General features: G+C 31.2%; 1 protein-coding gene across 6 annotated transcripts in view; it reads left to right on the top strand.

The window, feature by feature from the left end:
• Window positions 1–13,479, top strand: part of LOC114945968 (thioester-containing protein 1 allele R1) — a 16,711-nt gene continuing 3,232 nt past the window's right edge. Inside the window, exons 1-21 of one of the 6 annotated variants that reach the window (XM_029322333.2) lie at window positions 1–55; window positions 1,589–1,896; window positions 2,007–2,255; window positions 5,579–5,656; window positions 5,928–6,120; window positions 6,220–6,444; window positions 6,593–6,843; window positions 7,165–7,323; window positions 7,516–7,687; window positions 7,779–7,970; window positions 8,058–8,159; window positions 8,254–8,387; window positions 8,584–8,704; window positions 8,792–8,935; window positions 9,044–9,163; window positions 9,333–9,402; window positions 10,951–11,170; window positions 12,301–12,418; window positions 12,621–12,807; window positions 12,917–13,077; window positions 13,161–13,299. In XM_029322333.2, the coding sequence (XP_029178166.2) occupies window positions 2,206–2,255; window positions 5,579–5,656; window positions 5,928–6,120; window positions 6,220–6,444; window positions 6,593–6,843; window positions 7,165–7,323; window positions 7,516–7,687; window positions 7,779–7,970; window positions 8,058–8,159; window positions 8,254–8,387; window positions 8,584–8,704; window positions 8,792–8,935; window positions 9,044–9,163; window positions 9,333–9,402; window positions 10,951–11,170; window positions 12,301–12,418; window positions 12,621–12,807; window positions 12,917–13,077; window positions 13,161–13,299 (2,836 nt within the window). In that variant the 5' untranslated portion in view covers window positions 1–55; window positions 1,589–1,896; window positions 2,007–2,205. Of the gene's footprint in view, window positions 56–1,588; window positions 1,897–2,006; window positions 2,256–2,338; window positions 2,646–5,578; window positions 5,657–5,927; window positions 6,121–6,219; window positions 6,445–6,592; window positions 6,844–7,164; window positions 7,324–7,515; window positions 7,688–7,778; window positions 7,971–8,057; window positions 8,160–8,253; window positions 8,388–8,583; window positions 8,705–8,791; window positions 8,936–9,043; window positions 9,164–9,332; window positions 9,403–9,710; window positions 9,850–10,950; window positions 11,171–12,300; window positions 12,419–12,620; window positions 12,808–12,916; window positions 13,078–13,160; window positions 13,300–13,479 lie in introns of those variants that run through there. The other 5 variants (XM_029322336.2, XM_029322338.2, XM_029322339.2 and 2 more) reach the window with 5 other exon arrangements.

The following is a 13,479-nucleotide window of genomic DNA, read 5'->3' on the forward strand; positions in this document are numbered from 1 at the left end:
AATTCTGCCGATTAGCACGTCCGAAGAAACTTTTCTTCGAGAATAGTCGTCGATCGTGAGTGCACTTTATTATTTTCTTTCATATTTTGAAATTAATTGAGAAGAGAGAGGCCGTGATCTTCTTATATTCATATATTCATGTATTCAAATTGTCGGTAGGATGAAAGCCCATTTCGGTGCATGCGCAGAATGAAAATGTCGCACTCGTGTTTCTTCATCGTTGGTGTTCGTTCTCTGCGCATGCATGGTTACATGATTTCGCGGTGAGCGCATAATAGGAGAAATGGCACAAGAAATTCAAAAATGTCAGGTTTGACAAATATTATAGTTCGCACTTGCAAAATAATGTCTACATTGTGATGGGGTGACTGTCCAGACAATATAACCTTCATAAAGTTTTCAGACTAGATAAGCGGATTTTACTCTACATATATATAGTATATTATTGTTATTCATTTTGTGTTGATGTGTGACACATACATCTACATAAATATAAGTTAGACACTTACTAAAAAGGCAAGCAAGTTTTATATATATATATATATATATATATTTACTGATATCAAAATAAAAAATTCATTCCAATAATAAGACAGTATATATATACAAATATATGTTGATATATATATATATATATATAAGATATGTGTATATCTTATTTGATATGCATATGTATATGTTGATTAAACATTTTTAATATTTTTTGTACGATATCTTTAAGTTCTTTTTTAACGATGATAAATTAATTAAAATAATATATATGTCAGAATACAATGAATAATCATTTTAACATTAAAATAAAAAATTGGGAAAAATCATTATATAAATATATATGATTAAAAAGAATTGGTTGATTATTTTTCAATCGCTGCTTATTCGATGCATTTTGATGAATATCAAACTCGCATCGAGATTTTTTTAATCGTACATGCGTCATATGGATAATCCAATGCAAATTACACAAAAAAAACACGAATTATTTCCTTATCCGACAAGAATATATTTTTCAAGATAACTAACTTAGAGAGATAATTTATTTAGATCACTTGCAATAAGTAAAACGCATCACATTGGGAAAGTACTGTTAAATTTTTTACGATGACTGGCTATATTTAATTGCATCATTTTTGAAAGGCTTCTATTTTAAAAGATCAGTTACGCATTATTAACGGGATAACCCGAACAAATTATATACACAACATATATATATAATCGGTTATTTTATTACATATGTTTAACAAAAGATTTACTTGAGCTTTAATTATTTATTTTATTATTTTTATTTTACTTCATTATTTATCGATATTTTTTATTCCTAATTTCTAATAATTTCATGCCTGTCGCGAAGTGTCTTGTAAATTGCAAAATATTTTTCAAAAATGCATTATATTTTTGCGCATTTTTCTGTACGGAATAATTTATTCAGAATTCAATATTGTATTATATTTTAACTCGTCGAGTATTTTTTTATTAAAAAAAATTGTATAAAATTATTATAATAGAATTATATATAATGAAATATATCGTATCTCTTTCTCTCTCCTACTTGCTGCAACTATATTGTATATTAATAAAGTATTTTTTACAGATGATGCACAGAGATTGCTGACTAAAATACGGAACATCTCTGTAGGCCTACATCTATTGTACATGTACGTCTGGCCTCGTCTGCTCCCGCAGAAGCGGGACACGCATTAAAGTCACCACGAGTGGCAGGTGTTGTCTGATGATATCAAGATTACGTCGAATGTCGTCACAAGCACATTAGGATACATGAAGATCAATCATGCCCATATCTGTTCATCCATTGAGAAATTCCAGCAACATTCAAACTTTAAATTGCATAATAGGACCGGATTAACGTTACCAAATATCCCTATTCTTAACGAGGTGAAAGTACGTATAACGAAAATTTGATTAAATTGAATTCCATATAGCGTGTATATCGATAATTCTCTTTTTAATTTCATCTTGCATTAATATACGTAATCGTGTTAATTTTACAGATGATTCGTCTTATCTATATGTGAAAATAATCTTTATCCATAAAAGAAAATTTAATGATCGAACTGATTCATATACGCAGACGTTACAAGGAGACCCTCTTACGTTTGAAGAAAGAAGAAATTTGGAAAGGAAAACATCTCTTGAAAATTGATCCTGATGAGATGATTCCGAAATTTGAATCTCGCACAACCACGCAATATGTTTTGGACGTCGAGGAAACCTCTGTACTCTTCAAATTATATTCCTAGGTATGATCTTTCAGAGATAAAAGAACGGGGTTGTGGTGAAACCGATGGATGTATTATCGTGTTATTTTTGCTTAACGGTAAAGAGAGATGTGACCGGGGCGCGCGTCAGAGGAGATGGCGGGGGCGGAAGGGAAACCTGCACTGCCCGGTTTCTTGCAGCCATGATTGGTAGTGGCCGTCAGTGCTTGCTTAACCGTTGCGCCGTTAAGCAAACGCGCCTCCGCTTAGTTCATCTGATTTTTTCGACTCGCGTTCTCCTCTCGCGTCGCCCAGAAGCGGGCGAACAACGACAGTTTGTACGCGGAGAACGGATAATCGGATAAGTGTCCGATTTGTGATCCTCATCGGAGGATTTTCATCCTCATCGTTTCGTCTTCCTCTCTGACCTAGGTGAGTCACGAATTTATTTCGCGCGATGACGCGCGAATGACCCTCCTGTCATTTTCCCGAGAGAGAAATCTTTTCGGAGTAACATCATTTTTCGATGATGAGATGTAACATATAACGCGAGATGTAATTCGTGGTTGCTCTCGACGATGCCGGGATGTGATTTGTGTCGTCGTTCTTTGCGGCTGCCCTGGATCCCGCACGGTGAAAGTCGTTCCAAAGTCGTAGCGACGAATTGATCGCAATACTTTCGGGACAGCCAGCAATTTGTAGATCCAACTGTACAGGTGACGAATTTAATACGGCGAAAATTTGTACGACGCAGCTGAAATTCATATTAATTACCGAATTTAGATAGTAAACAGATGTGAAAACGGAGTATTAGTAGCTCATCGCATGAATATATATACTTTTATGCCGAGAATTTCGCTCTGTTACCGTATACAGGGTGTCCCACTTCCCGCGCCTTATATTTCAACGATAGATATTCTTTGATCAATGTGTAAAGTCGATTCTTCCTAGTGAAAATGAGAAAGAGATCATCATTATTTCAACTTTCCAATTCACCATTATATGTCTTTGAAACTAGGCCTCGAACTAATATTATAATAAATGTAGCTCTGTGAATTTTTAGCTCAGAAATAAATTTTATTATTCATTAGACTTTCTTCCTTAAATTGTGCTTGTGAAAAGTTTTTCGGTTGTTTGAAAATTATTATTCGATATTTTTATTGATGAAAAATCATCGTTAAAAATAATGCATGACAAATGAAACTATTTATCTAGCATATTTTAAATCTAACTTAACTGTTACTGAGACTATAATTTTCAAATGCTGATGCTTAATAAAAATATAAAATTGATATATAAAAAGATCGTAATGTCACAACTAAGAAACAAATTTTATTTTATAAAAAGAATATTTTGATAATTATTATGATATTTTGCTGCATTTTTATAACAATAATAATATATAATAATTGTTTTAATAATATTTTTTGTGTAAAATATTCTTGTGTAATATCGTGTAATTTGAAAAAAAACATTGATCAATTATATATGTCGTAGTACTTCTAAAATAGAATTAAATTTATGATGTGCATATTTTCAAGTATATGTAATATCTTCCGCATTCTTGATATGTGCTATATGATTAAGGCTATCACAAAGTATCTAAATTCTACTTTATAAGTTCAATATAATAGATTGTTTGTTCGCAAAAGAAGTGAAGCACTCTGCGAAAGTTTCGCATACGCCTCCTAATATTACGAATCTCAGCATTAAGAACGCAATACGATCTCATTCGCTCACAATATTTAATATCGTATATGTCTTTGCAAAAAAAAGAAACTAATTAAGAATAAGCGAATTTTTTTTAGATTCTTTTCTTTTACTTTTCTTATTACTCATTCAAAGTAAATGTATTTAATTTGAATGAATAATATTTAAATTTATATCTCAAGAGAAAATAATACTGATCAAATGATAAATTTATGACGTATGAAGAAATGTAAGCTGCAAAATTAAAACTAATTTATTAATTTTTTTTTTTTATAAATTTATAATTAATGTATAATTTAATTTATGAATGCTATGTTGTATGACATCATATTTTAGATAAGTGAGCAATTAGAGTCTAATATATTAATGGACGCTATAGAGTCCTTAATAGTTCATGCGGTCATCAATATTATCAAAAAGTAGATAAATAGCGAGTTATTTTATTACTTCTGTAAAAGAAAATACTACATTCTCGTGTAAAATATATCGTTCTTATCATTTAAAAACAAGTTTTTTTACAATTTGTTAACAAGTTATGTTTATCTTTAAAGCTTAAGCTTCAAAGTACATCGCATTATTATTGTTAATTCTTTATTTTGTCGGAACAAACTTTTAAAATATAATTGGAAACTTTGCTATTATCTGCGTCAGTGAAATAAACATATATAGAAATGTAAAAAATAATTTAAAATGTGTGCGTTTCGTCTAATCATTCTAATGTAAACAGATTTTGTATATATGTATTGATATCTACGCTACGAAACATTTTATATTTGTGTTTAAACATTTTATATTTTTGCGAAATATGTCGGATAACAAAGTACTTTACAACCTGTTATACCGAATAACAATTTTAATTAAGTTATTATGTAATATACGGATGTAAGAGAAGTTTCCGTATATTTTGTCGGAATTACCCAGTTTCTTTTACGTCACAATCTGAGATCATTATTCGTAAAACTATTGAGGAATAATCCATAATCCATTCTATTTATCCGTTATTAAAGTGTCTTTTTTTTCTAAGCGAATAATTATTTTACTCTCGTGGATTGTTGAAAATTAATGATGATGAGAATATCGCGTATGCGCGGTAAATTCCCGGTAAGGAAATGTGATTTCACAAAAGGAGGGAAATTGCACGGCGACATAATTACTGACACCTATGTATGTATACACTATATGTGCATTGTGTCACTTACGTATATACATAATTGCATCTAATTACTCGCGACGTTTGGTAACATTCTTGAGTTTTATTTACGATGTTTATTTGCATCTATCATCGTATATGTTTCGAGTTTTCACTCCTGTAATACGTCTTTGTGGAAAATACGACGATTGAACTATTATTATGAAATATCGCAACTCCGTCACAATTTTATGCAAAACAAAAATTGTGCATTATTTTACATTTCTATTATTTTATGTAATATTATTCTTGATAAATTTTTTTAAAATTAATTTTTAATTGACAATAAAAAAGATTTGTATTAATTATGTATAAATAATTAATTTTTCGCATTGATGTTATATAAAAAAAATTTGTTGTAAATTTTTTTAAATTTTTGTGTTAGTCGAGTGATTATATAATACATTTATTTTCTCCGAGTAGACACTTTATTGACTACTTTACAACTGACATTTTTCCATTGTAGATCTTCTTGGAACATGGAATGTGCGTGGCTAGGCATTCTAGTACTATCGGGAATAATTTCAAATGTAGTCACAGAACCGTAAGTATAGTACATGTATCTTACAAATATCTTTATAATATGTGTATATAATATATCATGTTTCAACGATAATAATAATAATAGCAATAAAATAGTATTAGTAAATGAACTATTTTAAATAATTATTAGTTTAAATAGATTCATCAGAATCAGATTAAATAGAATCATTAGATCATATCTCGAATTCTGTCCCAGATTATAGAATCAATATGCACTTTAACTTTGCTTTGCACGATTAATTTTTATTACAATATTCTTGTTTTCCTTATAGATTCTACACGATTATTGCACCGAAAGTGGTACGTCCTGATTCAGAGTATCATGTAGCGGCAAGTGTTTCCGGTGTATCGACACCATCAACGATATACGTGGAGTTAACTGGGGAACTCGAGGCAGGAAAGATGTTCAACATTTCTCGAACGGTGGTCGTAGAACCTTACTCCACTAAAATCTTACGATTGGACGTACGTATTGCGAGAGCACACTTGTATAAAAAAATTGTATAAATTTTTTGTTGTCTCCTTGTCATTCATATCTTGTTTATTCTGTTTACGTTCTGTCAGATCGGCGAGACCACGCCGGGAAGATACAAACTTACGGCGCGCGGTTTGTCGGGGATCGATTTTTCTAAGTCGACAGACATCGAATATGTGCACAAAAGTTTCTCCGTTTTCATCCAGACCGATCGGGCGATCTATAAACCCGGTCACAAAGTTATGTTTCGTTGTATAATATTGGATTCGAGATTGAGGCCAAGTGTTGTAGGACCGACAGATGTGTATATCATCGTGAGTAATGAATTCTTTAGTGCTCTTGTATCGACCGAATCATATATAAACGTCGTAATAATGCTTGCATGACATATTAAATAATGATTCGTCAAAAATATACGCAGCGAATTTTTTCGAGATTTTTGAGATAACAAATTTATTGCAGGACGGCGATGGGAATCGTATCAAGCAATGGACTCGACCGTCGGTGGCTCACGGGATCTTCAGCAGTGAATTGGAGCTGTCACATTCACCAGTATTGGGCAACTGGAAGATTATCGCCAATGTGGGCGATCAGACGTTTGAGAAGGAATTTGAGGTCGCAGAGTATGTCCTGCCCAACTTTGAGGTGACGATTGATTCACCGAAACATGTGCAATTCAAGGAATCAAAAGTTACGGCAACTGTCCATGCGAAGTAAGCGATCGATTTTTAGCAAAATACACTAACAATAAACGACTTATAGGAGAAACTTATAGATAAAATGGTAAAATATACTGCCAACTATGCCTTTTTAATGTTTCTTGTTCAATCTTGTGTACTTTATACATTTTTCCATCGATATATAGACTTTGAAGATGTGCTGTCTCACAAGACATTAATCAACTCAATGACTGAGATAATTTGATTTACTTGACTCTACTTAATCGTACACACGAAGACTTTTCTAGACTTATACTAATATTTGTATAAAAAAATTTGACCGAAGATATTCATTTGTAAGTGCACTTAATTTAGGTATACCTATGGAAAGCCAGTGAAAGGCGAGGCTACAATAACAGCTTACCCAGACATCTTTTCTGGCGTTATCCGGCCGATATTCCAACAACCCGTGAGAAAAGTGGTACCGATCGACGGGAAAGTTACAGTTGATTTCGACATTTTGTCTGAATTGAGGTAAATATTCCATTAACATTATATACATCATTTAAGAAATATAGCATTTAAAAAATTATTGCTCGGAATAAAAAATCAGACTTTTTATCACTTGATTTTTCACGAATTTTTATATTTGTAGCGTTTTAAAACGCATTCCACAGATTACGCGGCTGATATTCTATAATGTATATATTATATATTATTTGATAGATTGACTGATGAATACGAAAGACCCATCATGCTTGACGTGGTAGTGGAGGAAGCATTAACCACCAGGAGGCAAAACACCTCGATGCAAGTAACGCTTCATAAACACAAGTATACGATGGAATTAATAAAAACGTCAGAACACTTCAAACCAGGCTTAAAATACACTGCTTTCGTAAGCATATCTTATTATAGCACATTCAATCGTCGCGAATGCTTAAGTTAAAATATACATTTTTTTATTCGCGCGCATTATTATTTTGCAGTTAAAATTAACGAATCACGACGGATCGCCAGTTCAGGATACCAAGAACGATGTTCTGATAGCGTACGGATATACGTACGATCGATCAGCATATTCAAATATTACAAGAATGTTGGACCAGAATGGCATGGTGCAATTAGACTTATATCCTCCCAAGACAAATGATAATAACAGCTTTCCTTTAAATATAGAGGTAAAATTATTAATTTTGAATTCTCTCCATTTTTACGTTTTTATTTACAAATATATGATCCGATTATTTATATGTATGTATATGCAGGCACAATATCTAAATCTTCACGAATGGTTTCCCGCAACCAATCAAGCTACATCCCGGAGTAATGAATACATCCAAGCAGTTGTAAAAACGGAAAAGCCAATGGTATATATAATTTTAGTATATTTTAAATCTAACTTATTATCATGCGCAAAACTTTTCCTTCGGTAATAACTCTCGTCTGATAATGTTTTGTAAGGTGAACAATTATATCGAGATTGAAGTAAACTCTACCGCACCGCTGAAATACATAAGTTACGAGATACTCGGTCGCGGTGACATTCTAGACGCAGGATCTATCTACGTGCAAGACAAGTACACGACAACCTTCAAGTAAGTATATAAGAAAAAGCTTAAATTTAAGATCTCTTTTGAGTTCAAAAATTACATCTCTAAACTAATTTTCTGAATTTATAATTCTAAAAGAAATACATCTAGATCATGTAATTTATTTGAATCTTTAGTATTTTTTAAATTTAGAATCAGAGTTAACATCGATGGTTTTACATAACACGAAAACATCTTACAGGTTTTTGGCAACATATGTTATGGCACCTACCGCCCATATAATTGTATATTACGTACGAACGGACGGAGAAGTAATTGCAGATTCGTTAGACGTTGAACTCACGGGAATACTCCAAAATTTTGTAAGTCATCGAAGTTATTTTTAAAATGCCTGTGTATTTAGAGAATATGTGAATGTAGATAATGGTATAAAATTTTGTGATATGTAGGTCGATGTTAAAGTAACATTTGGTGAAGTCATGCCTGGGGAAAACGTTAATCTTGTCATATCTGCGAAACCAAATTCCTTCATCGGATTGTTAGGTATCGATCAGAGATCAATTCTGCTGAAATCCGGAAACGATATTTCTCACGTATGTAGAATGTAACGCTAATATCTTAAGTAATTCAGGAAATTTTACGTGTATTTTTTACACGTTTTTTTCTCTCGATAAACTAATTCGCTAATTATATTATCGTAGGAACAAGTGTACAAAGAACTGCAATCGTATGACAGAGTGAAAGCATCGCCGTATACTGATTCGTTTTTCGATCGTCCTCTCTGGAGACCCGGTTCAGGAACAGCGGATGATGTGTTTCAGGTAATATATATATATATATATATATATATATATATATATATATATATATATATATTTATTTATTTATTTATTTATTTATTTATTTATTTATTTATTTATTTTATTCTATTAATCTGTCGATCATTATTGCTCGATGTTATCCGAATTAAGATAACGATATTTCTATTAGAAAACCGGCGTGGTGATCCTCACAAATGGATACGTCCACGAAAACTTCCCTATGCGTAAGTATTATAAAAGTAAGTAATTTATTATAAAACGGAAAACATTTCTCGAGTTTATATCATATATATCCATAAAATTTTGTAAAATTCTAATATAACGAACACATTTTTAAAGTATATACATATATCTCTAAATCGTCTCATAGAATATTATACAACACATATATTAAGTAATTAGAAACTATTTGTAATATAGCATGAGAATAACATTCTATTTTAATTATTTATTTTCTTTAATTAGTATCGATTCGTTTTTTTTCAGTCTCGCGCAAAAATATAACATAGATATATATTTTTTTAACCGAGCTTATATATGTGTGTAGTATACTACAGAGCTAATTTGGATGAAGCGTTATATGCATCCGCTGCGGGATTCTCAGGCCCAGCTGCATTACCGCCCGAGAAGGTCAAAGTTCGCAAGAATTTCCCTGAAACTTGGCTTTGGCAAACGCTTGACGCTGGGTAATGCCAATGACACAATAATTAAATTATCGTGCATAAGATTCCTTTTTTAGCCCTAAACATGTCTATATAAATTGAATAAGCGATTAATTATATATTTACTTGGATATTTTCCCTTACTCGCATCGATAAGTAACAAAAAGAATTATTTCATACCTTTTTGTAGTATAGATACTTCTTTAACTGTGTCTCTAATTGTCTGATATTTTGATCTGGTGGTGATTCTCTCTTCTTGGAAAATTTAACATCAGTCTGTTCACTCATAATTTATCAGAAAATATTATTAATATCTAAAGTAAAATGTATATAACACAAAATAATGTAGAAAAACTAAAACGCTTCGCGTATTAAAGTTGTACAGCGAATCTGTTGCGGTGGAAAATGGCATTGGATAACTCATGGTGATGGGTAAAATATTTAATTATTCAGGGTCTTTCACAAATAACCGTGGTTAATTTCAATAGGTTTGGGAACACAGAATATTTAAATAAGAATGAATATTTGAATTAAAATATCGTTTAGTGAGTATGTATGTCTTTATCTGAAATTTATATACATTTATCTCGAATACAATTCGACAGACTTGAATCTCCTATCAATCTGCTAATCGTTTGATTTTATTGGACAAACATTTCTCTCTAATTATTATTTTGTATAATAAATTTTAATGACAGAATACAATTTTTTCCTAGAATCTATGGTAATTTATTCACACAATTTTTATATAAATACGACAGTATGTAAAAATCTTTATATTTTATTAAAATTGAGAATAAATATAACACTTTCAGAAGTAGATGCAAATCCAAAGATTCCAAACAATAACAGATGCAGAGCTGATAGAATGAGATACCTATATCATTTATTTTACAGAATTCTGTCTTGTACAAATCCACAATTTTATCTCTTTAATCGTTAAAAATTAAAAAATGGCGAATCTTTTTGTAATGAAAAAAAATAGTGACAGATTTAAGGTAATTATGTGAGAAGATTAACGTACTCTCTCGATAATTTTACGCTAGATAGCCGTATTGACTGTATTTGAGTATAGTTACCTTCGATCCAGACCGGTGTAATACAATACGCAGAATTGGATTGCAGGACCAGAGATTCTCAAGGGTAGAATAACGGGCTCGTCTCATGGGGTGTCCACGCTTCGACCAGATCTTGGTCCACCTGTCACGCACAGATTAGCGACCAGACCGCCGCTGGCAGGTCCTTACGCCTTCTCTCGCATTCCATACCCTGTCTGGAATAAGCCCCGTGTATTCCTAATGCATGACATCTTAAACACCTGGCTTTTTGCAAACTTCTCTTCAGGGTATTTATCTCGTATACTTTTTTTTAGCGTTTTATGCACGCCTATGTATGCGCGTATATATTATATATGTATACAGGATGTATATGAAAAGAATATCACTAGTGCAAACTTTATACATATGCTAAATTGTACTAAAATCAATCAATTGTTTCTCAAAGAAAAAATATTTCAATTTAAATAATCACTTTTTATGTCTGTCCTTATGGAAATTTATCATTAAGAAGTGATTAATTACTTATTTCTTATTATTGATATACAGTAATTTAAGTACTCAAAATAAATAATTATTCAACTGATTCAAAATCTTTTCACGACAATCATATATATTTTGACTTAATAATCGAATTAATAGTTGTTTAATCAAGAGTTTAGGTATATTATATTATTAACATGATTAAGATAATTATTATGTTGAATAATTCTCAATTATAACGCAAAAATACATGTATTTATTCTGGAGCATATATTTGTACAGGCTTCTATTTTCTTTGTTTTGTGTGAAGAACTTGCTACTAAAGTATTTTTAACATCCTGCATATATATATCTCTGTAAATAACGTATGTACGTATATACTGTATTGTACAGTTATCGCTACGTGAAAATTGATCAAGGTAAAGGTGTGTAATCTTATGTCTTTTTAAGAACATAAATTGTAAATGTTACATGTATGAAGCTTTCTTTACATGGTTTTGAAAAAAATGATGTCTTGTGTCATGGCATTCATAAGAGAGCAATCGATTCTTGTTTGCAACACGAGATGTTCTCTATTTACACAGAAAGATGTATCTATACGTTTATAAAGGTGAAGGATAGAAATTTAAGAATTTTTGTACTCAATTTTTTTTCTTTATTTTATATCAACTTGCTTGTATCATACATATATTGTTGCTTTGTTTAAAAGATGCGATACATAATCGCTCCTTTATCATTGTTGTGAAAAATTTGTCGGAGGTGAGAATCAGTTTGCACTGTTTATCATACATTATTATAGTAACATATTTTATTTATTATCAGTTATGTATCATATTTATTACAATTTATTCATTATCTGAGAATTATAGGATATACGCATTGATCTAAATATCTCATTCGGATTATAAAGGAATTAAATATATGTATACTTTTGTAGATATCAAGGAAAAACTGAACTACGACGAAAAGTACCGGATTCAATCACATCATGGGTGTTGACCGCATTCTCCGTGAACGATGCGCATGGATTAGGTCTTATAGAGGAACCCAGAAAGGTTTGTTATCTATACATATCTATGCAACTTGTGATTCGAAAAGGTTCACAATTGAACTAGTCTGCATGCATATAAAAATAGTTTCATAATATGTTATAGCAAACAAATATTTAAAAAAGAAAAAAAGAAAAACCGATAGTTGTAAGGCGCTATTAAATTTTCTATATAAAAATATTGTTTTGATTCATTGTCTGTTTATTAGTTGAAAGTCTTCAGACCATTCTTCATATCTATGGATTTGCCGTACTCGGTAATTCGAGGAGAAATCGTAGGCATACAGATTGTAGTATTCAATTACATGAATAAAGACGTAACGGCTGAGGTTCTGTTAACTAATGATGGACAATTTGATTTTGCGGAGGTTTCTAATGAAGTTCACGATGTACCAAGTAAGCGCACAAATAATAATAATAATAACAATCTATATGTCGTAATTTTATAGTTAAATTTATAAGCTTATGTGAGTAAATTTTCATGTTTGTTAATATTTTTTTTCAGAACTGGAGCTGTATCGTAAGAAGAAGGTGGATGTGAAAGCTAACTCTGGTTCGAGTGTATCGTTCATGATCATTCCAAAAGAATTAGGATACATAACTATAAAGGCGACTGCTTACAGCGTTTTGGCCGGTGATAGCGTCGAACATAAATTACTCGTCAATGTAATCACGTTTATTCCAATCTTTATTCGCGCACGCGATTGTATTCGCGATAATACATTAAGATATGAATGTTATATTTCAAGGCTGAAGGGGAAACGCAATACAAGAACGAAGCGGTATTTCTGGATTTAAGAAGTATGGAGAACGCAAGTGCAAACGTTACCATTAATATACCTAATAATGCAGTTCCAGGCTCCGAAAGCGTACAAATTTCTGCAGTTGGTAATAAATGCTTCTTGAATTATACGCTATTTAAATTAAAAATTAAATTAATCTCTTTTTTTCAAATTCTTCAAACTTTTTAATCTATATCCTAAACTAAACATGATGTATATTTATACGATATATGATCTGTATAAATTTATGTTTTGAATATTTTTAAAAGAAATATAATCAATTTTA

This window comes from Nylanderia fulva, unplaced genomic scaffold, assembly GCF_048542155.1.
Source record: "Nylanderia fulva isolate GAGA-0341 unplaced genomic scaffold, ASM4854215v1 Scaffold18, whole genome shotgun sequence".
In the NCBI taxonomy this organism is placed as follows: Eukaryota; Metazoa; Arthropoda; class Insecta; order Hymenoptera; family Formicidae; genus Nylanderia; species Nylanderia fulva.